Source organism: Oncorhynchus nerka, linkage group LG1 (assembly GCF_034236695.1).
Source record: "Oncorhynchus nerka isolate Pitt River linkage group LG1, Oner_Uvic_2.0, whole genome shotgun sequence".
Taxonomy (NCBI): domain Eukaryota; kingdom Metazoa; phylum Chordata; class Actinopteri; order Salmoniformes; family Salmonidae; genus Oncorhynchus; species Oncorhynchus nerka.
Window position 1 is genome coordinate 57,130,571 of NC_088396.1, and position 27,455 is coordinate 57,158,025.

At 50.2% G+C, this 27,455-nt stretch overlaps 1 protein-coding gene across 1 annotated transcript in view; it reads left to right on the forward strand.

Moving 5' to 3' along the window:
- Positions 1–27,455, forward strand: part of glb1l (galactosidase, beta 1-like) — an 81,649-nt gene that overhangs the window by 26,318 nt on the left and 27,876 nt on the right. The window contains 5 exon segments of the mRNA XM_065019729.1: positions 783–933; positions 14,904–14,964; positions 15,065–15,159; positions 17,089–17,269; positions 23,479–23,537. Coding sequence (XP_064875801.1) covers positions 783–933; positions 14,904–14,964; positions 15,065–15,159; positions 17,089–17,269; positions 23,479–23,537 — 547 coding nt within the window.

The following is a 27,455-nucleotide window of genomic DNA, read 5'->3' on the forward strand; positions in this document are numbered from 1 at the left end:
CAGTACTCTTCTCCTTCCTGTCAGTTCCTGTCAGTTGTCACCAGTACTCTTCTCCTTCCTGTCAGTTATGTCACCAGTACTCTTTCTCTTTCCTCAGTTATGTCACCAGTACTCTTCTCCTTCCTGTCATGTCACCAGTACTCTTCTCTTCCTGTCAATGATGTACTCTTCTCCTTCCTGTCAGTGATGCACCAGTACTTCCTGTCAGTGATGTCTCCTTCCTGTCAGTGATGTCACCAGTACTCTTCTCCTTCCTGTCAGTACTCTTCTCCTTCCTGTCAGTGATGTCACCAGTACTCTTCTCCTTCCTGTCAGTTATGTCACCAGTACTCTTCTCCTTCCTGTCAGTGATGTCACCAGTACTCTTCTCCTTCCTGTCAGTGAGTACTCTTCTCCTTCCACCAGTACTCTTCTCCTTCCTGTCTTCACCAGTACTCTTCTCCTTCCTGTCAGTTATGTCACCAGTACTCTTCTCCTTCCTGTCAGTTATGTCACCAGTACTCTTCTCCTTCCTGTCAGTGATGTCACCAGTACTCTTCTCCTTCCTGTCAGTTATGTCACCAGTACTCTTCTCCTTCCTGTCAGTTATGTCACCAGTACTCTTCTCCTTCCTGTCAGTGATGTCACCAGTACTCTTCTCCTTCCTGTCAGTGATGTCACCAGTACTCTTCTCCTTCCTGTCAGTTATGTCACCAGTACTCTTCTCCTTCCTGTCAGTTATGTCACCAGTACTCTTCTCCTTCTTGTCAGTATGTCACCAGTACTCTTCTCCCTCTTGTCAGTTATGTTCCCTGGAACTTCCATGAGGAAAAGCGGGGTGTTTACAACTTCACTGGGGATCGAGACCTGGAGAACTTCCTGGATCTGGCCAATCAGACGGGCCTCCTGGTGATCCTCCGCCCCGGACCCTACATCTGTGCAGAGTGGGAGATGGTAAGCACTACAGGACATAGAGGTATCTTCCTGTCAGGGGAGACTGATGAGTGGAAGACAGGTTCATAGTAAGGAATGGTGCTGAATTCAATCCGTTCCAGTCATCACTATGAGCCTAAGTGCTGAATTCAATCCGTTCCAGTCATTACTATGAGCCTAAGTGCTGAATTCAATCAGTTCCAGTCATTACTATGAGCCTAAGTGCTGAATTCAATCCGTTCCAGTCATTACTATGAGCCTAAGTGCTGAATTCAATCCGTTCCAGTCATTACTATGAGCCTAAGTGCTGAATTCAATCCGTTCCAGTCATTACTATGAGCCTAAGTGCTGAATTCAATCCGTTCCAGTCATTACTATGAGCCTAAGTGCTGAATTCAATCCGTTCCAGTCATTACTATGAGCCTAAGTGCTGAATTCAATCCGTTCCAGTCATTACTATGAGCCTAAGGGCTGAATTCATTCCGTTCCAGTCATTACTATGAGCCTAAGTGCTGAATTCAATCCGTTCCAGTCATTACTATGAGCCTAAGTGCTGAATTCAATCCGTTCCAGTCATTACTATGAGCCTAAGGGCTGAATTCAATCCTTTCCAGTCATTACTATGAGCCTAAGGGCTGAATTCAATCCCTTCCAGTCATTACTATGAGCCTAAGGGCTGAATTCAATCCGTTCCAGTCATTACTATGAGCCCGTCCTCCGATTTTAAAGGGCCACCATTACATTTGACATTTGGTCATAAAAGGAGACGCTCCTCTCCAGAGACAGTCAGACCCTCACTGCTTCCTTCACTATTGAGCTTGGTTTCCTTGACCTGCACTTTGTTATAAGACTCTGGTCAAAGTCAGGCCTTTCAGCAACACATTGGAAACTCACTACATCACATGGTGTGAGGCTGTAGTCTACTGGAAGTCCTATTCTCACCTGGGGGACTGTAGAGAGGGAGGGATGTAAGTCCTATTCTCACCTGGGGGACTGTAGAGAGGGAGGGATGGAAGTCCTATTATCACCTGGGGGACCGTAGAGAGAGAGAGGGATGGAAGTCCTATTCTCACCTGGGGGACTGTAGAGAGAGAGGGAGGGATGGAAGTCCTATTCTCAACTGGGGGACTGTAGAGAGAGAGGGATGGAAGTCCTATTCTCACCTGGGGGACCGTAGAGAGAGAGGGATGGAAGTCCTATTCTCACCTGGGGGACTGTAGAGAGAGAGAGGGATGGAAGTCCTATTCTCACCTGGGGGACTGTAGAGAGGGAGGGATGGAAGTCCTATTCTCACCTGGGGGACTGTAGAGAGAGAGGGATGGAAGTCCTATTCTCACCTGGGGGACCGTAGAGAGAGAGAGGGATGGAAGTCCTATTCTCACCTGGGGGACTGTAGAGAGAGAGAGATGGAAGTCATATTCTCACCTGGGGGACTGTAGAGAGAGAGAGAGGGATGGAAGTCCTATTCTCACCTGGGGGACTGTAGAGAGAGAGGGATGGAAGTCCTATTCTCACCTGGGGGACCGTAGAGAGAGAGAGGGATGGAAGTCCTATTCTCACCTGGGGGACCGTAGCGAGAGAGAGAGGGATGGAAGTCCTATTCTCACCTGGGGGACTGTAGAGAGAGAGAGGGATGGAAGTCATATTCTCACCTGGGGGACTGTAGAGAGAGAGAGAGAGAGAGAGAGGGATGGAAGTCCTATTCTCACCTGGGGGACTGTAGAGAGAGAGAGAGAGGGATGGAAGTCCTATTCTCACCTGGGGGACCGTAGAGAGAGAGGGATGGAAGTCCTATTCTCACCTGGGGGACCGTAGAGAGAGAGGGATGGAAGTCATATTCTCACCTGGGGGACTGTAGAGAGAGAGAGAGAGGGATGGAAGTCCTATTCTCACCTGGGGGACCGTAGAGAGAGAGGGATGGAAGTCCTATTCTCACCTGGGGGACTGTAGAGAGAGAGAGGGATGGAAGTCCTATTCTCACCTGGGGGACTGTAGAGAGAGAGAGAGGGATGGAAGTCCTATTCTCACCTGGGGGACTGTAGAGAGAGAGGGATGGAAGTCCTATTCTCACCTGGGGGACCGTAGAGAGACAGGGATGGAAGTCCTATTCTCACCTGGGGGACTGTAGAGAGAGAGAGAGGGATGGAAGTCCTATTCTCACCTGGGGGACTGTAAGAGAGAGAGAGGGATGGAAGTCCTATTCTCACCTGGGGGACTGTAGAGAGAGAGAGAGGGATGGAAGTCCTATTCTCACCTGGGGGACCGTAGAGAGAGAGAGAGAGAGAGAGAGAGGGATGGAAGTCGTATTCTCACCTGGGGGACCGTAGAGAGAGGGAGGGATGGAAGTCCTATTCTCACCTGGGGGACTGTAGAGAGAGAGAGAGGGATGGAAGTCCTATTCTCACCTGGGGGACTGTAGAGAGGGAGGGATGGAAGTCCTATTCTCACCTGGGGGACTGTAGAAAGAGGAGGGATGTGTTGGTGTCATGCTGGGGGACCGTAGAGGGATGTGTTAGTGTCATGCTGGGGGACCGTAGAGGGATGTGTTGGTGTCATGCTGGGGGACCGTAGAGGGATGTGTTGGTGTCATGCTGGGGGATGAGAGGAGGGATGTGTTTCTCATGCTGGGGACCGTAGAGAGAGGATGTGTTGGTGTCATGTTGGGGGACCGTAGAGAGGGAGGGATGTGTTGGTGTCATGCTGGGGGACCTGAGGGATGTGTTGGTGTCATGCTGGGGGACCATAGAGGGAGGGATGTGTTGGTGTCATGCTGGGGGACCGTAGAGGGATGTGTTGGTGTCATGCTGGGGGGACCGGAGAGGGATGTGTTGGTGTCATGCTGGGGGACCGTAGAGGAGGGATGTGTTGGTGTCATGCTGGGGGACCGTAGAGAGATGTGTTGGTGTCATGCTGGGGACCATAGAGGGATGTGTTGGTGTCATGCTGGGGACCATAGAGGGATGTGTTGGTGTCATGCTGGGGGACCGTAGAGGGATGTGTTGGTGTCATGCTGGGGACCGTAGAGGGATGTGTTGGTGTCATGCTGGGGGACCGTAGAGGGAGGGATGTGTTGGTGTCATGCTGGGGGAGAGAGGGATGTGTTGGTGTCATGCTGGGGGACCATAGAGGGATGTGTTGGTGTCATGCTGGGGACCGTGAGGGATGTGTTGGTGTCATGCTGGGGGACCGTAGAGGGATGTGTTGGTGTCATGCTGGGGACCGTAGAGAGATGTGTTGGTGTCATGCTGGGGGACCGTAGAGATGTGTTGGGATGTGTTGGTGTCATGCTGGGGGACCGAGAGAGGATGTGTTGGTGTCATGCTGGGGGACCGTAGAGGGATGTGTTGGTGTCATGCTGGGGGACCGTAGAGAGGGGGGATGTGTTGGTGTCATGCTGGGGGACCGTAGAGGGATGTGTTGGTGTCATGCTGGGGGACCGTAGAGAGAGATGTGTTGGTGTCATGCTGGGGACCGTAGAGGGATGTGTTGGTGTCATGCTGGGGGACCGTAGAGAGATGTGTTGGTGTCATGCTGGGGACCGTAGAGGGATGTGTTGGTGTCATGCTGGGGGACCGTAGAGAGATGTGTTGGTGTCATGCTGGGGGACCGTAGAGAGGGATGTGTTGGTGTCATGCTGGGGACCGTAGAGGGATGTGTTGGTGTCATGCTGGGGACCGTAGAGAGGGAGAGATGTGTTGGTGTCATGCTGGGGACCGTAGAGGGATGTGTTGGTGTCATGCTGGGGGACCGAGAGAGAGGGAGGGATGTGTTGGTGTCATGCTGGGGGACCGTAGAGGGATGTGTTGGTGTCATGCTGGGGGACCGTAGAGAGGGAGGGATGTGTTGGTGTCATGCTGGGGGACCGTAGAGGGATGTGTTGGTGTCATGCTGGGGGACCGTAGAGAGATGTGTTGGTGTCATGCTGGGGGACCGTAGAGAGATGTGTTGGTGTCATGCTGGGGGACCGTAGAGAGAGGGAGAGATGTGTTGGTGTCATGCTGGGGGACCGTAGAGAGATGTGTTGGTGTCATGCTGGGGGACCGTAGAGAGATGTGTTGGTGTCATGCTGGGGGACCGTAGGAGGATGTGTTGGTGTCATGCTGGGGACCGAGAGAGATGTGTTGGTGTCATGCTGGGGGACCGTAGAGAGGGAGGGATGTGTTGGTGTCATGCTGGGGGACCGTAGAGAGGGAGGGATGTGTTGGTGTCATGCTGGGGGGGACCGTAGAGGGATGTGTTGGTGTCATGCTGGGGGACCGTAGGGATGTGTTGGTGTCATGCTGGGGGAGGGATGTGTTGGTGTCATGCTGGGGGACCGTAGAGGGATGTGTTGGTGTCATGCTGGGGGACCGTAGAGGGATGTGTTGGTGTCATGCTGGGGGACCGTAGAGGGATGTGTTGGTGTCATGCTGGGGGACCGTAGAGGGATGTGTTGGTGTCATGCTGGGGGACCGTAGAGGGATGTGTTGGTGTCATGCTGGGGGACCGTAGAGGGATGTGTTGGTGTCATGCTGGGGGACCGTAGAGAGGGAGGGATGTGTTGGTGTCATGCTGGGGGACCGTAGAGAGGGAGGGATGTGTTGGTGTCATGCTGGGGGACCGTAGAGAGGGAGGGATGTGTTGGTGTCATGCTGGGGGACCGTAGAGAGGGAGGGATGTGTTGGTGTCATGCTGGGGGACCATAGAGAGAGGGAGGGATGTGTTGGTGTCATGCTGGGGGACCGAGAAGAGGAGGGATGTGTTGGTGTCATGCTGGGGGACCGTAGAGAGGGAGGGATGTGTTGGTGTCATGCTGGGGGACCGTAGAGGGATGTGTTGGTGTCATGCTGGGGGACCATAGAGAGGGAGATGTGTTGGTGTCATGCTGGGGGACCGTAGAGAGGATGGATGTGTTGATGTGTTGGTGTCATGCTGGGGACCGTAGAGGGATGTGTTGGTGTCATGCTGGGGGACCGAGAGGGATGTGTTGGTGTCATGCTGGGGGACCGTAGAGGGATGTGTTGGTGTCATGCTGGGGGACCGTAGAGGGATGTGTTGGTGTCATGCTGGGGACCGTAGAGGGATGTGTTGGTGTCATGCTGGGGGACCGTAGAGGGATGTGTTGGTGTCATGCTGGGGACCGTAGAGGGATGTGTTGGTGTCATGCTGGGGGACCGTAGAGGGATGTGTTGGTGTCATGCTGGGGACCGTAGAGGGATGTGTTGGTGTCATGCTGGGGGACCGTAGAGGGATGTGTTGGTGTCATGCTGGGGGACCGTAGAGGGATGTGTTGGTGTCATGCTGGGGGACCGTAGAGGGATGTGTTGGTGTCATGCTGGGGACCGTAGAGGGATGTGTTGGTGTCATGCTGGGGACCGTAGAGGGATGTGTTGGTGTCATGCTGGGGGACCGTAGAGGGAGGGATGTGTTGGTGTCATGCTGGGGGACCGTAGAGAGGGATGGATGTGTCATGCTGGGGGACCGTAGAGGGATGTGTTGGTGTCATGCTGGGGACCGTAGAGGGATGTGTTGGTGTCATGCTGGGGGACCGTAGGAGGGATGTGTTGGTGTCATGCTGGGGGACCGTAGAGGGATGTGTTGGTGTCATGCTGGGGGACCGTAGAGGGATGTGTTGGTGTCATGCTGGGGGACCGTAGAGGGATGTGTTGGTGTCATGCTGGGGGACCGTAGAGGGATGTGTTGGTGTCATGCTGGGGGACCTAGAGGGGGACCATGCTGGGGGACCGAGGGATGTGTTGGTGTCATGCTGGGGACCGTAGAGGATGTGTTGGTGTCATGCTGGGGGACCGAGAGAGGGATGTGTTGGTGTCATGCTGGGGACCGTAGAGGGATGTGTTGGTGTCATGCTGGGGGACCGTAGAGGGGGATGTGTTGGTGTCATGCTGGGGACCGTAGAGGGATGTGTTGGTGTCATGCTGGGGGACCGTAGAGAGGAGGGATGTGTTGGTGTCATGCTGGGGGACCGTAGAGAGAGGGATGTGTTGGTGTCATGCTGGGGGACCGTAGAGATGTGTTGGTGTCATGCTGGGGGGAGGGATGTGTTGGTGTCATGCTGGGGGACCGTAGAGGGAGAGATGTGTTGGTGTCATGCTGGGGGATGTGATTGTTGGTGTCATGCTGGGGGACCGTAGAGGATGTGTTGGTGTCATGCTGGGGACCGTAGAGAGGGAGGGATGTTGGTGTCATGCTGGGGACCGGAGAGGGATGTGTTGGTGTCATGCTGGGGACCGTAGAGGGATGTGTTGGTGTCATGCTGGGGGACCGTAGAGGGATGTGTTGGTGTCATGCTGGGGGACCGTAGAGGGATGTGTTGGTGTCATGCTGGGGGACCGTAGAGGGATGTGTTGGTGTCATGCTGGGGACCGAGGGATGTGTTGGTGTCATGCTGGGGGACCGTAGAGGGATGTGTTGGTGTCATGCTGGGGACCGTAGAGGGATGTGTTGGTGTCATGCTGGGGGACCGTAGAGGGATGTGTTGGTGTCATGCTGGGGGACATGCTGGGGGACCGTAGAGGGATGTGTTGGTGTCATGCTGGGGGACCGTAGAGGGAGTCATGCTGGGGGACCGTAGAGGGATGTGTTGGTGTCATGCTGGGGGACCGTAGAGGAGGAGGGATGTGTTGGTGTCATGCTGGGGGACCGTAGGAGGGATGTGTTGGTGTCATGCTGGGGGACCGTAGAGAGGGAGGGATGTGTTGGTGTCATGCTGGGGGGGGGATGTGTTGGTGTCATGCTGGGGACCGTAGAGGGGGATGTGTTGGTGTCATGCTGGGGGACCGTAGAGAGGGGATGTGTTGGTGTCATGCTGGGGGACCGTAGAGAGGGAGGGATGTGTTGGTGTCATGCTGGGGGACCGTAGAGGGATGTGTTGGTGTCATGCTGGGGGACCGTAGAGGGATGTGTTGGTGTCATGCTCAGGGTGTGTTGGTGTCATGGGGGACCGTAGAGGGATGTGTTGGTGTCATGCTGGGGGACCGTAGAGAGGGAGGGATGTGTTGGTGTCATGCTGGGGGACCGTAGAGAGGGAGGGATGTGTTGGTGTCATGCTGGGGGACCGTAGAGAGGGAGGGATGTGTTGGTGTCATGCTGGGGGACCGTAGAGGGATGTGTTGGTGTCATGCTGGGGGACCGTAGAGGGATGTGTTGGTGTCATGCTGGGGACCGTAGAGAGATGTGTTGGTGTCATGCTGGGGGACCGTAGAGGGATGTGTTGGTGTCATGCTGGGGGACCGTAGAGAGATGTGTTGGTGTCATGCTGGGGGACCGTAGAGGGATGTGTTGGTGTCATGGTGGGGGACCGAGAGAGATGTGTTGGTGTCATGCTGGGGACCGTAGAGGGATGTGTTGGTGTCATGCTGGGGGACCGTAGAGGGATGTGTTGGTGTCATGCTGGGGGACCGGAGGGATGTGTTGGTGTCATGCTGGGGGACCGTAGATGCTGGGGGAGGGATGTGTTGGTGTCATGCTGGGGGACCGTAGAGGGATGTGTTGGTGTCATGCTGGGGACCGAGAGGATGTGTTGGTGTCATGCTGGGGGACCGTAGAGGGATGTGTTGGTGTCATGCTGGGGACCGTAGAGAGAGATGTGTTGGTGTCATGCTGGGGGACCGTAGAGATGTGTTGGTGTCATGCTGGGGACCGTAGAGGGATGTGTTGGTGTCATGCTGGGGACCGTAGAGAGATGTGTTGGTGTCATGCTGGGGGACCGTAGAGGGATGTGTTGGTGTCATGCTGGGGGACCGTAGAGGGAGGGATGTGTTGGTGTCATGCTGGGGGACCGGAGGGGATGTGTCATTGGGGGTGTCATGTGGGGACCGTGGGGAGAGGGATGTGTTGGTGTCATGCTGGGGACCGTAGAGATGCTGGGGGACCGGAGGGATGTGTTGGTGTCATGCTGGGGGACCGTAGAGAGAGAGGGATGTGTTGGTGTCATGCTGGGGGACCGTGAGAGAGAGGGATGTGTGGGGGACCGTAGAGGATGGTGTCATGCTGGGGACCGTAGGGAGGGATGTGTTGGTGTCATGCTGGGGGACCGTAGAGGGATGTGTTGGTGTCATGCTGGGGGACCGAGAGGGAGGGATGTGTTGGTGTCATGCTGGGGGACCGTAGAGGGATGTGTTGGTGTCATGCTGGGGGACCGTAGAGGGATGTGTTGGTGTCATGCTGGGGACCGTAGAGGGATGTGTTGGTGTCATGCTGGGGACCGTAGAGGGATGTGTTGGTGTCATGCTGGGGGACCGTAGAGGGATGTGTTGGTGTCATGCTGGGGACCGTAGAGGGATGTGTTGGTGTCATGCTGGGGGGGAGGGATAGAGGGATGTGTTGGTGTCATGCTGGGGGACCGTAGAGAGATGTGTTGGTGTCATGCTGGGGGACCGTAGAGAGGGAGGGATGTGTTGGTGTCATGCTGGGGGACCGTAGAGAGGGAGGGATGTGTTGGTGTCATGCTGGGGGACCATAGAGAGGGAGGGATGTGTTGGTGTCATGCTGGGGGACCATAGAGAGAGGGAGGGATGTGTTGGTGTCATGCTGGGGGACCATAGAGAGGGAGGGATGTGTTGGTGTCATGCTGGGGGACCATAGAGAGGTAGGGATGTGTTGGTGTCATGCTGGGGGACCATAGAGAGGGAGGGATGTGTTGGTGTCATGCTGGGGGACCGTAGAGAGATGTGTTGGTGTCATGCTGGGGGACCGTAGAGGGATGTGTTGGTATCATGCTGGGGGACCGTAGAGGGTGTGTTTGGTGTCATGCTGGGGGACCGTAGAGGGATGTGTTGGTGTCATGCTGGGGGACCGTAGAGAGGGAGGGATGTGTTGGTGTCATGCTGGGGGACCGTAGAGAGGAGGGATGTGTTGGTGTCATGCTGGGGGACCGTAGAGAGGAGGGATGTGTTGGTGTCATGCTGGGGACCGTAGAGAGGGATGTGTTGGTGTCATGCTGGGGGACCGTAGAGGGATGTGTTGGTGTCATGCTGGGGGACCGTAGAGAGATGTGTTGGTGTCATGCTGGGGACCGTAGAGGGATGTGTTGGTGTCATGCTGGGGGACCGTAGAGGGATGTGTTGGTGTCATGCTGGGGACCGTAGAGGGATGTGTTGGTGTCATGCTGGGGGACCGTAGAGGGATGTGTTGGTGTCATGGTGGGGACCGTAGAGAGATGTGTTGGTGTCATGCTGGGGGACCGTAGAGGGATGTGTTGGTGTCATGCTGGGGGACCGTAGAGGGATGTGTTGGTGTCATGCTGGGGGACCGTAGAGGGATGTGTTGGTGTCATGCTGGGGGACCGTAGAGGGATGTGTTGGTGTCATGCTGGGGGACCGTAGAGGGATGTGTTGGTGTCATGCTGGGGACCGTAGGGGATGTGTTGGTGTCATGCTGGGGGACCGTAGAGGGATGTGTTGGTGTCATGCTGGGGGACCGTAGAGGGATGTGTTGGTGTCATGCTGGGGACCGTAGAGGGATGTGTTGGTGTCATGCTGGGGGACCGTAGAGGGAGGGATGTGTTGGTGTCATGCTGGGGGACCGTAGAGGGATGTGTTGGTGTCATGCTGGGGACCGTAGAGGGATGTGTTGGTGTCATGCTGGGGACCGTAGAGGGATGTGTTGGTGTCATGCTGGGGGAGAGATGTGTTGGTGTCATGCTGGGGGACCGTAGAGGATGTGTTGGTGTCATGCTGGGGGACCGTAGAGAGATGTGTTGGTGTCAAGCTGGGGGACCGTAGAGGGATGTGTTGGTGTCATGCTGGGGGACCGTAGAGAGATGTGTTGGTGTCATGCTGGGGGACCGTAGAGGGATGTGTTGGTGTCATGCTGGGGGACCGTAGAGAGATGTGTTGGTGTCATGCTGGGGGACCGTAGAGAGATGTGTTGGTGTCATGCTGGGGGACCGTAGAGGGATGTGTTGGTGTCATGCTGGGGGACCGTAGAGAGAGGGAGAGATGTGTTGGTGTCATGCTGGGGGACCGTAGAGGGATGTGTTGGTGTCATGCTGGGGGACCGTAGAGAGGGAGGGATGTGTTGGTGTCATGCTGGGGGACCGTAGAGGGATGTGTTGGTGTCATGCTGGGGACCGTAGAGAGATGTGTTGGTGTCATGCTGGGGGACCGTAGGGATGTGTTGGTGTCATGCTGGGGACCGTAGGGATGTGTTGGTGTCATGCTGGGGGACCGTAGAGAGATGTGTTGGTGTCATGCTGGGGGACCGTAGAGAGAGGGAGAGATGTGTTGGTGTCATGCTGGGGGACCGTAGAGAGATGTGTTGGTGTCATGCTGGGGGACCGTAGAGAGATGTGTTGGTGTCATGCTGGGGGACCGTAGAGAGGGAGGGATGTGTTGGTGTCATGCTGGGGGACCGTAGAGGGATGTGTTGGTGTCATGCTGGGGGACCGTAGAGAGGGAGGGATGTGTTGGTGTCATGCTGGGGGACCGTAGAGGGATGTGTTGGTGTCATGCTGGGGGACCATAGAGGGATGTGTTGGTGTCATGCTGGGGGACCGTAGAGGATGTGTTGGTGTCATGCTGGGGGACCGTAGAGGGATGTGTTGGTGTCATGCTGGGGGACCATAGAGGGATGTGTTGGTGTCATGCTGGGGGACCGTAGAGGGATGTGTTGGTGTCATGCTGGGGGACCGTAGAGGGATGTGTTGGTGTCATGCTGGGGGACCGTAGAGAGATGTGTTGGTGTCATGCTGGGGGACCGTAGAGGGATGTGTTGGTGTCATGCTGGGGGACCGTAGAGGGATGTGTTGGTGTCATGCTGGGGGACCGTAGAGGGATGTGTTGGTGTCATGCTGGGGGACCGTAGAGAGATGTGTTGGTGTCATGCTGGGGGACCGTAGAGAGGGAGGGATGTGTTGGTGTCATGCTGGGGGACCGTAGAGAGGGAGGGATGTGTTGGTGTCATGCTGGGGGACCATAGAGAGGGAGGGATGTGTTGGTGTCATGCTGGGGGACCATAGAGAGAGGGAGGGATGTGTTGGTGTCATGCTGGGGGACCAGAGGGGGGAGGGATGTGTTGGTGTCATGCTGGGGGACCATAGAGAGTAGGGATGTGTTGGTGTCATGCTGGGGGACCATAGAGAGGAGGGATGTGTTGGTGTCATGCTGGGGACCGTAGAGAGATGTGTTGGTGTCATGCTGGGGGACCGTAGAGGATGTGTTGGTATCATGCTGGGGGACCGTAGAGGGTGTGTTGGTGTCATGCTGGGGGACCGTAGAGGGATGTGTTGGTGTCATGCTGGGGGACTGTAGAGAGGGGAGGGATGTGTTGGTGTCATGCTGGGGGACCGTAGAGGGAGGGATGTGTTGGTGTCATGCTGGGGGACCATAGAGAGGGAGGGATGTGTTGGTGTCATGCTGGGGGACCGTAGAGGGATGTGTTGGATGCTGGGGACCGTAGAGGGATGTGTTGGTGTCATGCTGGGGGACCGTAGAGAGATGTGTTGGTGTCATGCTGGGGGACCGTAGAGGGATGTGTTGGTGTCATGCTGGGGGACCGTAGAGGGATGTGTTGGTGTCATGCTGGGGGACCGTAGAGGGATGTGTTGGTGTCATGCTGGGGACCAGAGAGATGTGTTGGTGTCATGCTGGGGGACCGTAGAGGGATGTGTTGGTGTCATGCTGGGGACCGTAGAGAGATGTGTTGGTGTCATGCTGGGGGACCGTAGAGGAGATGTGTTGGTGTCATGCTGGGGGACCGTAGAGAGATGTGTTGGTGTCATGCTGGGGGACCGTAGAGATGTGTTGGTGTCATGCTGGGGGACCGTAGTAGAGATGTGTTGGTGTCATGCTGGGGGACCGTAAGAGGGAGGATGTGTTGGTGTCATGCTGGGGGACCGTAGAGGGAGGGATGTGTTGGTGTCATGCTGGGGGACCGTAGAGAGGGAGGGATGTGTTGGTGTCATGCTGGGGGACCGTAGAGGGATGTGTTGGTGTCATGCTGGGGGACCGTAGAGAGGGAGGGATGTGTTGGTGTCATGCTGGGGGACCGTAGAGGGATGTGTTGGTGTCATGCTGGGGGACCATAGAGGGATGTGTTGGTGTCATGCTGGGGGACCGTAGAGGGATGTGTTGGTGTCATGCTGGGGGACCGTAGAGGGATGTGTTGGTGTCATGCTGGGGGACCGTAGAGAGATGTGTTGGTGTCATGCTGGGGGACCGTAGAGGGATGTGTTGGTGTCATGCTGGGGGACCGTAGAGGGATGTGTTGGTGTCATGCTGGGGGACCGTAGAGGGATGTGTTGGTGTCATGCTGGGGGACCGTAGAGAGATGTGTTGGTGTCATGCTGGGGGTTGGTGTCATGCTGGGAGGAGGGATGTGTTGGTGTCATGCTGGGGGACCGTAGAGGGATGTGGGATGGGATGTGTTGGTGTCATGCTGGGGACCATAGAGGGAGGGATGTGTTGGTGTCATGCTGGGGACCATAGAGAGAGGGAGGGATGTGTTGGTGTCATGCTGGGGGACCATAGAGAGGGAGGGATGTGTTGGTGTCATGCTGGGGGACCATAGAGAGGTAGGGATGTGTTGGTGTCATGCTGGGGACCATAGAGAGGGAGGGATGTGTTGGTGTCATGCTGGGGACCGTAGAGGATGTGTTGGTGTCATGCTGGGGGACCGTAGAGGGGGGGTATCATGCTGGGGGACCGTAGAGGGTGTGTTGGTGTCATGTAGAGGGATGTGTTGGTGTCATGCTGGGGACCGTGAGAGAGAGGGAGGGATGTGTTGGTGTCATGCTGGGGGACCGTAGAGAGGGAGGGATGTGTTGGTGTCATGCTGGGGGACCATAGAGAGGGAGGGATGTGTTGGTGTCATGCTGGGGGACCGTAGAGGGATGTGTTGGTGTCATGCTGGGGGACCGTAGAGGGATGTGTTGGTGTCATGCTGGGGGACCGTAGAGAGATGTGTTGGTGTCATGCTGGGGACCGTAGAGGGATGTGTTGGTGTCATGCTGGGGGACCGTAGAGGGATGTGTTGGTGTCATGCTGGGGGACCGTAGAGAGATGTGTTGGTGTCATGCTGGGGGACCGTAGAGGGATGTGTTGGTGTCATGCTGGGGGATGATGTGTTGGTGTCATGCTGGGGGACCATAGAGAGGGAGGGATGTGTTGGTGTCATGCTGGGGGACCGAGAGAGGGATGTGTTGGTGTCATGCTGGGGGACCGTAGAGGGATGTGTTGGTGTCATGCTGGGGGACCGTAGAGAGATGTGTTGGTGTCATGCTGGGGGACCGTAGGGAGGGATGTGTTGGTGTCATGCTGGGGACCGTAGAGGGATGTGTTGGTGTCATGCTGGGGGACCGTAGAGGGATGTGTTGGTGTCATGCTGGGGGACCGTGAGAGAGATGTGTTGGTGTCATGCTGGGGGACCGTAGAGAGATGTGTTGGTGTCATGCTGGGGGACCGTAGAGGGATGTGTTGGTGTCATGCTGGGGGACCGTAGAGAGATGTGTTGGTGTCATGCTGGGGGACCGTAGAGGGATGTGTTGGTGTCATGCTGGGGGACCGTAGAGGGATGTGTTGGTGTCATGCTGGGGGACCGTAGAGGGATGTGTTGGTGTCATGCTGGGGGACCGTAGAGGGATGTGTTGGTGTCATGCTGGGGGACCGTAGAGGGATGTGTTGGTGTCATGCTGGGGGACCGTAGGGATGTGTTGGTGTCATGCTGGGGACCGTAGGGATGTGTTGGTGTCATGCTGGGGGACCGTAGAGGGATGTGTTGGTGTCATGCTGGGGGACCGTAGAGGGATGTGTTGGTGTCATGCTGGGGGACCGTAGAGGGATGTGTTGGTGTCATGCTGGGGGACCGTAGAGGGATGTGTTGGTGTCATGCTGGGGGACCGTAGAGGGATGTGTTGATGCACCACTGAGTAACAGATGTTGTTTTGACTCTCCTCTTCCCCTTTCTCTCACAGTGTGTCAGCTGACAGAAATATCTGAGTCAGTAGTAGTAGTCAGCTTGTAGACAGAAGTTCATTAAGTTTCTGTCTCTTTCAGGGTGGTTTACCAGCTTGGTTGCTCCAGAAACCAAACATTGTACTTCGCTCAGCAGATACAGGTATCATAAAACCATACTGCCAGTACAATCCCTTTTACACATATGAGTAATCCAGTGTTCTGGTCGGCTGCTTGTGTTTAATCAGTGTCTTTTGATCCAGACTACTTGGAGGCAGTGAGCTCCTGGATGGCAGTGCTGCTCCCAAAGATGAGGAGATGGTTGTATACAAACGGAGGGAACATTATCACTGTGCAGGTACAGTTGAAGTCTCAAGTTTACATACACCTCAGCCAAATACATTTCAAACTCAGTTTTTCACAATTCCTGACATTTAATCCTAGTAAAAATTCCCTGTCTTAGGTCAGTTAGGATCACCACTTTATTTTAAGAATGTGAAATGTCAGAATAATAGTAGAGAGAATGATTTATTTCAGCTTTTATTTCTTTCATCACATTCCCAGTGGGTCAGAAGTTTACATACACTCAATTAGTATTTGGTAGCATTGCCTTTAAATTGTTTAACTTGGGTCAAACGTTTTGGGTAGCCTTCCACAAGCTTCCCACAATAAGTTGGGTGAATTTTGGCCCATTCCTCCTGACAGAGCTTGTGCAACTGAGTCAGGTTTGTAGACCTCCTTGCTCGCACAGGCTTTTTCAGTTCTGCCCACAAATGTTCTATAGGATTGAGGTCAGGGCTTTGTGATGGCCACTCCAATAACTCGACTTTGTTGTCCTTAAGCCATTTTGCCACAACTTTGGAAGTATGCTTGGGGTCATTGTCCATTTGGAAGACCCATTTGCGACCAAGCTTTAACTTCCTGACTGATGTCTTGAGATGTCTTTCAATATATCCACATAATTTTCCTACCTCATGATGCCATCTATTTTGTGAAGTGCACCAGTCCCTCCTGCAGCAAAGCACCCCCCACAACATGATGCTGCCACCCCCACAACATGATGCTGCCACCCCCACAACATGATGCTGCCACCCCCACAACATGATGCTGCCACCCCCACAACATGATGCTGCCACCCCCACAACATGATGCTGCCACCCCCACAACATGATGCTGCCACCCCCACAACATGATGCTGCCACCCCCACAACATGATACTGCCACCCCCACAACATGATGCTGCCACCCCCACAACATGATACTGCCACCCGTGCTTCACGGTTGGGATGTTGTTCTTCGGCTTGCAAGCCTCCCCCTTTTTCCCCCAAACATAACGATGGTCATTATGGCCAAATAGTTCTATTTTTGTTTCATCAGACCAGAGGACATTTCTCCAAAAAGTACGATCTTTGTCCCCGTGTGCAGTTAGAAACTGTAGTCTGGCTTTTTTATGGTGGTTGTGGAGCAGTGGCTTCATCCTTGCTGAGCAGCCTTTCAAGTTATGTCGATATAGGACTCGTTTTTCTGTGGATATAGGTACCTTTTTCCTCCAGCATCTTCACAAGGTCCTTTGCTGTTGTTCTGGGATTGATTTGCACTTTTCGCACCAAAGAACGTTAATCTCTAGGAGACAGAACACATCTCCTTCCTGAGCGGTATGACGGCTGCCTGGTCCCATGGTGTTTATACTTGCGTACTATTGTTTGTACAGATGAACATGGTACCTTCAGACGTTTGGAAATTGCTCCCAAGGATGAACCAGACTTGGGGAGGTCTACAATTTTTTTCTGAGGTCTTGGCTGATTTCTTTTGATTTTCCCATGATGTCAAGCAAAGAGGCACTGAGTTTGAAGGTTGGCCTTGAAATACATCCACAGGTACACCTCCAATTGACTCAAATTATGTCAATTAGCCTATCAGAAACTTCTAAAGCCATGACATCATTTTCTGGAATTGTCCAAGCTGTTTGAAGGCACAGTCAACTTAGTGTATGTAAACTTCTGACCCACTGGAATTGTGATACAGTGAATTACAAGTGAAATAATCTGTCTGTAAACAATTGTTGGAAAAATGACTTGTGTCATGCACAAAGTAGATGTCCTAACAGACTTGCCAAAACTATAGTTTGTTAACAAGACATTTGTGGAATGGTTGAAAAACGAGTTTTAATCTCAAACCTAAGTGTATGTAAACTTCAGACTTCAACTGTAGAGTCATTATGCTCAGTGATGAATCCTTGATCCAGATAGTTATTTTCCTTCCTTCCTGTGACTCTACCTGTGACCAGGTAGAAAATGAGTATGGGAGCTACTATACGTGTGACTACAACTACATGCGGCACCTGAGGACCCTGTTCCAGTTCTTCCTGGGGGACAAAACTGTTCTCTTCACGACCGACGGGAACACGGACCGGGAAATGACCTGCGGGACCCTGGAGGGAATGTACGCCACTATAGACTTTGGGACAGGTAGGAACAGGACAGGTAGGAACAGGACAGGCAGGAACAGGACAGGCAGGAACAGGACAGGTAGGAACAGGACAGGTAGGAACAGGACAGGTAGGAACAGGACAGGTAGAAACAGGACAGGTAGGAACAGGACAGGTAGGAACAGGACAGGCAGGAACAGGACAGGTAGTAACAGGACAGGTAGGAACAGGACAGGTAGGAACAGGACAGGTAGGAACAGGACAGGTAGTAACAGGACAGGTAGGAACAGGACAGGTAGGAACAGGACAGGCAGGAACAGGACAGGTAGGAACAGGACAGGTAGGAACAGGACAGGCAGGAACAGGACAGGCAGGAACAGGACAGGTAGGAACAGGACAGGCAGGAACAGGACAGGTAGTAACAGGACAGGTAGGAACAGGACAGGTAGGAACAGGACAGGCAGGAACAGGACAGGCAGGAACAGGACAGGTAGGAACAGGACAGGTAGTAACAGGACAGGTAGGTAACAGGACAGGTAGGAACAGGACAGGTAGTAACAGGACAGGTAGGAACAGGACAGGTAGGAACAGGACAGGCAGGAACAGGACAGGTAGTAACAGGACAGGTAGGAACAGGACAGGTAGGAACAGGACAGGCAGGAACAGGACAGGCAGGAACAGGACAGGTAGGAACAGGACAGGTAGTAACAGGACAGGTAGGAACAGGACAGGTAGGAACAGGACAGGTAGGAACAGGACAGGTAGGAACAGGACGGGTAGGAACAGGACAGGTAGGAACAGGACAGGTAGGAACAGAACAGGCAGGAACAGGAACAGAGAGGTGTTGTAACAGAGTTGAGGAACAGAGAGGTGTTGTAACAGAGTTGAGGAACAGAGAGGTGTTGTAACAGAGTTGAGGAGCAGAGAGGTGTTGTAACAGAGTTGAGGAACAGAGAGGTGTTGTAACAGAGTTGAGGAACAGGAACAGAGAGGTGTTGTAACAGAGTTGAGGAACAGGAACAGAGAGGTGTTGTAACAGAGTTGAGGAACAGAGAGGTGTTGTAACAGAGTTGAGGAACAGGAACAGAGAGGTGTTGTAACAGAGTTGAGGAACAGAGAGGTGTTGTAACAGAGTTGAGGAACAGAGAGGTGTTGTAACAGAGTTGAGGAACAGGAACAGAGAGGTGTTGTAACAGAGTTGAGGAACAGAGAGGTGTTGTAACAGAGTTGAGGAACAGAGAGGTGTTGTAACAGAGTTGAGGAACAGAGAGGTGTTGTAACAGAGTTGAGGAACAGGAACAGAGAGGTGTTGTAACAGAGTTGAGGAGCAGAGAGGTGTTGTAACAGAGTTGAGGAACAGGAACAGAGAGGTGTTGTAACAGAGTTGAGGAACAGACAGGTGTTGTAACAGAGTTGAGGAACAGAGAGGTGTTGTAACAGAGTTGAGGAACAGATAGGTGTTGTAACAGAGTTGAGGAGCAGAGAGGTGTTGTAACAGAGTTGAGGAGCAGAGAGGTGTTGTAACAGAGTTGAGGAACAGAGAGGTGTTGTAACAGAGTTGAGGAACAGGAACAGAGAGGTGTTGTAACAGAGTTGAGGAGCAGGGAGGTGTTGTAACAGAGTTGAGGAACAGAGAGGTGTTGTAACAGAGTTGAGGAGCAGAGAGGTGTTGTAACAGAGTTGAGGAACAGGAACAGAGAGGTGTTGTAACAGAGTTGAGGAACAGGAACAGAGAGGTGTTGTAACAGAGTTGAGGAACAGAGCGGTGTTGTAACAGAGTTGAGGAACAGAGAGGTGTTGTAACAGAGTTGAGGAACAGAGAGGTGTTGTAACAGAGTTGAGGAACAGGAACAGAGAGGTGTTGTAACAGAGTTGAGGAACAGAGAGGTGTTGTAACAGAGTTGAGGAACAGAGAGGTGTTGTAACAGAGTTGAGGAACAGAGAGGTGTTGTAACAGAGTTGAGGAACAGGAACAGAGAGGTGTTGTAACAGAGTTGAGGAACAGACAGGTGTTGTAACAGAGTTGAGGAACAGAGAGGTGTTGTAACAGAGTTGAGGAGCAGAGAGGTGTTGTAACAGAGTTGAGGAGCAGAGAGGTGTTGTAACAGAGTTGAGGAACAGAGAGGTGTTGTAACAGAGTTGAGGAACAGGAACAGAGAGGTGTTGTAACAGAGTTGAGGAGCAGGGAGGTGTTGTAACAGAGTTGAGGAACAGATAGGTGTTGTAACAGAGTTGAGGAGCAGAGAGGTGTTGTAACAGAGTTGAGGAACAGAGAGGTGCTGTAACAGAGTTGAGGAACAGAGAGGTGTTGTAACAGAGTTGAGGAACAGGAACAGAGAGGTGTTGTAACAGAGTTGAGGAACAGAGAGGTGTTGTAACAGAGTTGAGGAACAGAGAGGTGTTGTAACAGAGTTGAGGAGCAGAGAGGTGTTGTAACAGAGTTGAGGAACAGAGAGGTGTTGTAACAGAGTTGAGGAACAGGAACAGAGAGGTGTTGTAACAGAGTTGAGGAACAGGAACAGAGAGGTGTTGTAACAGAGTTGAGGAACAGAGAGGTGTTGTAACAGAGTTGAGGAACAGGAACAGAGAGGTGTTGTAACAGAGTTGAGGAACAGAGAGGTGTTGTAACAGAGTTGAGGAACAGACAGGTGTTGTAACAGAGTTGAGGAACAGAGAGGTGTTGTAACAGAGTTGAGGAGCAGAGAGGTGTTGTAACAGAGTTGAGGAGCAGAGAGGTGTTGTAACAGAGTTGAGGAACAGAGAGGTGTTGTAACAGAGTTGAGGAACAGGAACAGAGAGGTGTTGTAACAGAGTTGAGGAGTAACAGGAACAGAGGTGTTGTAACAGAGTTGAGGAACAGAGAGGTGTTGTAACAGAGTTGAGGAGCAGAGAGGTGTTGTAACAGAGTTGAGGAACAGAGAGGTGTTGTAACAGAGTTGAGGAACAGAGAGGTGTTGTAACAGAGTTGAGGAGCAGAGAGGTGTTGTAACAGAGTTGAGGAACAGGAACAGAGAGGTGTTGTAACAGAGTTGAGGAACAGGAACAGAGAGGTGTTGTAACAGAGTTGCGGTGTTGAACAGAGTTGAGGAACAGAGAGGTGTTGTAACAGAGTTGAGGAACAGAGAGGTGTTGTAACAGAGTTGAGGAACAGGAACAGAGGTGTTGTAACAGAGTTGAGGAACAGAGAGGTGTTGTAACAGAGTTGAGGAACAGAGAGGTGTTGTAACAGAGTTGAGGAACAGAGAGGTGTTGTAACAGAGTTGAGGAACAGGAACAGAGAGGTGTTGTAACAGAGTTGAGGAACAGACAGGTGTTGTAACAGAGTTGAGGAACAGAGAGGTGTTGTAACAGAGTTGAGGAGCAGAGAGGTGTTGTAACAGAGTTGAGGAGCAGAGAGGTGTTGTAACAGAGTTGAGGAACAGAGAGGTGTTGTAACAGAGTTGAGGAACAGGAACAGAGAGGTGTTGTAACAGAGTTGAGGAGCAGGGAGGTGTTGTAACAGAGTTGAGGAACAGATAGGTGTTGTAACAGAGTTGAGGAGCAGAGAGGTGTTGTAACAGAGTTGAGGAACAGAGAGGTGCTGTAACAGAGTTGAGGAACAGAGAGGTGTTGTAACAGAGTTGAGGAACAGGAACAGAGAGGTGTTGTAACAGAGTTGAGGAACAGAGAGGTGTTGTAACAGAGTTGAGGAACAGAGAGGTGTTGTAACAGAGTTGAGGAGCAGAGAGGTGTTGTAACAGAGTTGAGGAACAGAGAGGTGTTGTAACAGAGTTGAGGAACAGAGAGGTGGAACAGAGAGGTGTTGTAACAGAGTTGAGGAACAGGAACAGAGAGGTGTTGTAACAGAGTTGAGGAACAGGAACAGAGAGGTGTTGTAACAGAGTTGAGGAACAGGAACAGAGAGGTGTTGTAACAGAGTTGAGGAACAGAGAGGTGTTGTAACAGAGTTGAGGAACAGAGAGGTGTTGTAACAGAGTTGAGGAGCAGAGAGGTGTTGTAACAGAGTTGAGGAACAGGAACAGAGAGGTGTTGTAACAGAGTTGAGGAACAGACAGGTGTTGTAACAGAGTTGAGGAACAGAGAGGTGTTGTAACAGAGTTGAGGAGCAGAGAGGTGTTGTAACAGAGTTGAGGAGCAGAGAGGTGTTGTAACAGAGTTGAGGAACAGAGAGGTGTTGTAACAGAGTTGAGGAACAGGAACAGAGAGGTGTTGTAACAGAGTTGAGGAGCAGGGAGGTGTTGTAACAGAGTTGAGGAACAGAGAGGTGTTGTAACAGAGTTGAGGAGCAGAGAGGTGTTGTAACAGAGTTGAGGAACAGGAATAGAGAGGTGTTGTAACAGAGTTGAGGAACAGGAACAGAGAGGTGTTGTAACAGAGTTGAGGAACAGAGCGGTGTTGTAACAGAGAGGTGTTGTAACAGAGTTGAGGAACAGAGAGGTGTTGTAACAGAGTTGAGGAACAGAGAGGTGTTGTAACAGAGTTGAGGAACAGGAACAGAGAGGTGTTGTAACAGAGTTGAGGAACAGAGAGGTGTTGTAACAGAGTTGAGGAACAGAGAGGTGTTGTAACAGAGTTGAGGAACAGAGAGGTGTTGTAACAGAGTTGAGGAACAGGAACAGAGAGGTGTTGTAACAGAGTTGAGGAACAGAGAGGTGTTGTAACAGAGTTGAGGAACAGGAACAGAGAGGTGTTGTAACAGAGTTGAGGAACAGAGAGGTGTTGTAACAGAGTTGAGGAACAGAGAGGTGTTGTAACAGAGTTGAGGAGCAGAGAGGTGTTGTAACAGAGTTGAGGAACAGGAACAGAGAGGTGTTGTAACAGAGTTGAGGAACAGGAACAGAGAGGTGTTGTAACAGAGTTGAGGAACAGAGAGGTGTTGTAACAGAGTTGAGGAACAGGAACAGAGAGGTGTTGTAACAGAGTTGAGGAGCAGAGAGGTGTTGTAACAGAGTTGAGGAACAGAAGAGAGAGAGTGTTGTAACAGAGTTGAGGAACAGGAACAGAGAGGTGTTGTAACAGAGTTGAGGAACAGAGAGGTGTTGTAACAGAGTTGAGGAACAGGAACAGAGAGGTGTTGTAACAGAGTTGAGGAGCAGAGAGGTGTTGTAACAGAGTTGAGGAACAGGAACAGAGAGGTGTTGTAACAGAGTTGAGGAGCAGAGAGGTGTTGTAACAGAGTTGAGGAACAGAGAGGTGTTGTAACAGAGTTGAGGAACAGGAACAGAGAGGTGTTGTAACAGAGTTGAGGAACAGAGAGGTGTTGTAACAGAGTTGAGGAGCAGAGAGGTGTTGTAACAGAGTTGAGGAACAGAGGTGTTGTAACAGAGTTGAGGAACAGAGAGGTGTTGTAACAGAGTTGAGGAACAGAGAGGTGTTGTAACAGAGTTGAGGAACAGAGAGGTGTTGTAACAGAGTTGAGGAGCAGAGAGGTGTTGTAACAGAGTTGAGGAACAGAGAGGTGTTGTAACAGAGTTGAGGAACAAGAACAGAGAGGTGTTGTAACAGAGTTGAGGAACAGAGAGGTGTTGTAACAGAGTTGAGGAACAGGAACAGAGAGGTGTTGTAACAGAGTTGAGGAACAGAGAGGTGTTGTAACAGAGTTGAGGAACAGAGAGGTGTTGTAACAGAGTTGAGGAACAGAGAGGTGTTGTAACAGAGTTGAGGAACAGGAACAGAGAGGTGTTGTAACAGAGTTGAGGAACAGGAACAGAGCGGTGTTGTAACAGAGTTGAGGAACAGGAACAGAGAGGTGTTGTAACAGAGTTGAGGAACAGAGAGGTGTTGTAACAGAGTTGAGGAACAGAGAGGTGTTGTAACAGAGTTGAGGAACAGAGAGGTGTTGTAACAGAGTTGAGGAACAGGAACAGAGAGGTGTTGTAACAGAGTTGAGGAACAGAGAGGTGTTGTAACAGAGTTGAGGAGCAGAGAGGTGTTGTAACAGAGTTGAGGAGCAGAGAGGTGTTGTAACAGAGTTGAGGAACAGAGAGGTGTTGTAACAGAGTTGAGGAGCAGAGAGGTGTTGTAACAGAGTTGAGGAACAGAGAGGTGTTGTAACAGAGTTGAGGAACAGAGTTGAGGAACAGGAACAGAGAGGTGTTATAACAGAGTTGAGGAACAGGAACAGAGAGGTGTTGTAAAAGAGTTGAGGAACAGAGAGGTGTTGTAACAGAGTTGAGGAACAGAGAGGTGTTGTAACAGAGTTGCCAGCACATCGTTTTTAAAAGCCCCCTTCTTTTGTTCTCCACTCAGACGTCAACATATCTCAAGCTTTTAGTCGGCAGAGGAGATTTGAACCAAGAGGCCCTCTGGTGAGAAATCACTTTTTACAACAACTTCATATATTAGATGATGATGTAGTACCATGACCAGACTAAACTAGCAGATGATGATGATGTAGTACCATGACCAGACTAAACTAGTAGATGATGATGATGTAGTACCATGACCAGACTAAACTAGTAGATGATGATGATGTAGTACCATGACCAGACTAAACTATTAGATGATGATGTAGTACCATGACCAGACTAAACTAGTAGATGATGATGATGTAGTACCATGACCAGACTAAACTAGTAGATGATGATGATGTAGTACCATGACCAGACTAAACTATTAGATGATGATGATGTAGTTCCATGACCAGACTAAACTATTAGATGATGATGTAGTACCATGACCAGACTAAACTAGTAGATGATGATGTAGTACCATGACCAGACTAAACTAGTAGATGATGATTATGTAGTACCATGACCAGACTAAACTATTAGATGATGATGATGTAGTACCATGACCAGACTAAACTATTAGATGATGATGTAGTACCATGACCAGACTAAACTATTAGATGATGATGTAGTACCATGACCAGACTAAACTAGCAGATGATGATGATGTAGTACCATGACCAGACTAAACTAGCAGATGATGATGATGTAGTACCATGACCAGACTAAACTATTAGATGATGATGTAGTACCATGACCAGACTAAACTATTAGATGATGATGTAGTACCATGACCAGACTAAACTAGTAGATGATGATGATGTAGTACCATGACCAGACTAAACTATTAGATGATGATGATGTAGTACCATGACCAGACTAAACTATTAGATGATGATGATGTAGTACCATGACCAGACTAAACTATTAGATGATGATGTAGTACCATGACCAGACTAAACTATTAGATGATGATGTAGTATCATGACCAGACTAAACTATTAGATGATGATGATGTAGTACCATGACCAGACTAAACTAGTAGATGATGATGTAGTACCATGACCAGACTAAACTATTAGATGATGATGTAGTACCATGACCAGACTAAACTATTAGATGATGATGATGTAGTACCATGACCAGACTAAACTAGTAGATGATGATGTAGTACCATGACCAGACTAAACTAGTAGATGATGATGATGTAGTACCATGACCAGACTAAACTAGTAGATGATGATGATGTAGTACCATGACCAGACTAAACTATTAGATGATGATGATGTAGTACCATGACCAGACTAAACTATTAGATGATGATGTAGTACCATGACCAGACTAAACTAGTAGATGATGATGATGTAGTTCCATGACCAGACTAAACTAGTAGATGATGATGATGTAGTACCATGACCAGACTAAACTAGTAGATGATGATGTAGTACCATGACCAGACTAAACTATTAGATGATGTAGTACCATGACCAGACTAAACTATTAGATGATGTAGTACCATGACCAGACTAAACTAGTAGATGATGATGATGTAGTACCATGACCAGACTAAACTATTAGATGATGATGTAGTACCATGACCAGACTAAACTAGTAGATGATGATGATGTAGTACCATGACCAGACTAAACTAGTAGATGATGATGTAGTACCATGACCAGACTAAACTATTAGATGATGATGATGTAGTACCATGACCAGACTAAACTAGCAGATGATGATGATGTAGTACCATGACCAGACTAAACTATTAGATGATGATGATGTAGTACCATGACCAGACTAAACTAGTAGATGATGATGTAGTACCATGACCAGACTAAACTAGTAGATGATGATGTAGTACCATGACCAGACTAAACTATTAGATGATGATGTAGTACCATGACCAGACTAAACTATTAGATGATGATGTAGTACCATGACCAGACTAAACTAGTAGATGATGATGTAGTACCATGACCAGACTAAACTATTAGATGATGATGTAGTACCATGACCAGACTAAACTATTAGATGATGATGATGTAGTACCATGACCAGACTAAACTATTAGATGATGATGATGTAGTACCATGACCAGACTAAACTAGTAGATGATGATGTAGTACCATGACCAGACTAAACTAGTAGATGATGATGATGTAGTACCATGACCAGACTAAACTAGTAGATGATGATGATGTAGTACCATGACCAGACTAAACTAGTAGATGATGATGTAGTACCATGACCAGACTAAACTAGTAGATGATGATGTAGTACCATGACCAGACTAAACTATTAGATGATGATGATGTAGTACCATGACCAGACTAAACTATTAGATGATGATGATGTAGTACCATGACCAGACTAAACTAGTAGATGATGTAGTACCATGACCAGACTAAACTATTAGATGATGATGATGTAGTACCATGACCAGACTAAACTAGTAGATGATGATGATGTAGTACCATGACCAGACTAAACTAGTAGATGATGATGTAGTACCATGACCAGACTAAACTATTAGATGATGATGATGTAGTACCATGACCAGACTAAACTAGTAGATGATGATGATGTAGTACCATGACCAGACTAAACTAGTAGATGATGATGTAGTACCATGACCAGACTAAACTATTAGATGATGATGATGTAGTACCATGACCAGACTAAACTATTAGATGATGATGATGTAGTACCATGACCAGACTAAACTAGTAGATGATGATGATGTAGTACCATGACCAGACTAAACTATTAGATGATGATGATGTAGTACCATGACCAGACTAAACTATTAGATGATGATGATGTAGTACCATGACCAGACTAAACTAGTAGATGATGATGATGTAGTACCATGACCAGACTAAACTAGTAGATGATGATGATGTAGTACCATGACCAGACTAAACTATTAGATGATGATGATGTAGTACCATGACCAGACTAAACTAGTAGATGATGATGATGTAGTACCATGACCAGACTAAACTATTAGATGATGATGTAGTACCATGACCAGACTAAACTAGTAGATGATGATGATGTAGTACCATGACCAGACTAAACTAGTAGATGATGATGTAGTACCATGACCAGACTAAACTATTAGATGATGATGTAGTACCATGACCAGACTAAACTAGTAGATGATGATGATGTAGTACCATGACCAGACTAAACTATTAGATGATGATGATGTAGTACCATGACCAGACTAAACTATTAGATGATGTAGTACCATGACCAGACTAAACTAGTAGATGATGATGATGTAGTACCATGACCAGACTAAACTATTAGATGATGATGTAGTACCATGACCAGACTAAACTAGTAGATGATGATGATGTAGTACCATGACCAGACTAAACTAGACTAAACTAGCAGATAGATGATGATGATGTAGTACCATGACCAGACTAAACTATTAGATGATGATGATGTAGTACCATGACCAGACTAAACTAGCAGATGATGATGATGTAGTACCATGACCAGACTAAACTATTAGATGATGATGATGTAGTACCATGACCAGACTAAACTAGTAGATGATGATGTAGTACCATGACCAGACTAAACTAGTAGATGATGATGTAGTACCATGACCAGACTAAACTATTAGATGATGATGTAGTACCATGACCAGACTAAACTATTAGATGATGATGTAGTACCATGACCAGACTAAACTAGTAGATGATGATGTAGTACCATGACCAGACTAAACTATTAGATGATGATGTAGTACCATGACCAGACTAAACTATGTAGATGATGATGATGTAGTACCATGACCAGACTAAACTATTAGATGATGATGATGTAGTACCATGACCAGACTAAACTAGTAGATGATGATGTAGTACCATGACCAGACTAAACTAGTAGATGATGATGATGTAGTACCATGACCAGACTAAACTAGTAGATGATGATGATGTAGTACCATGACCAGACTAAACTAGTAGATGATGA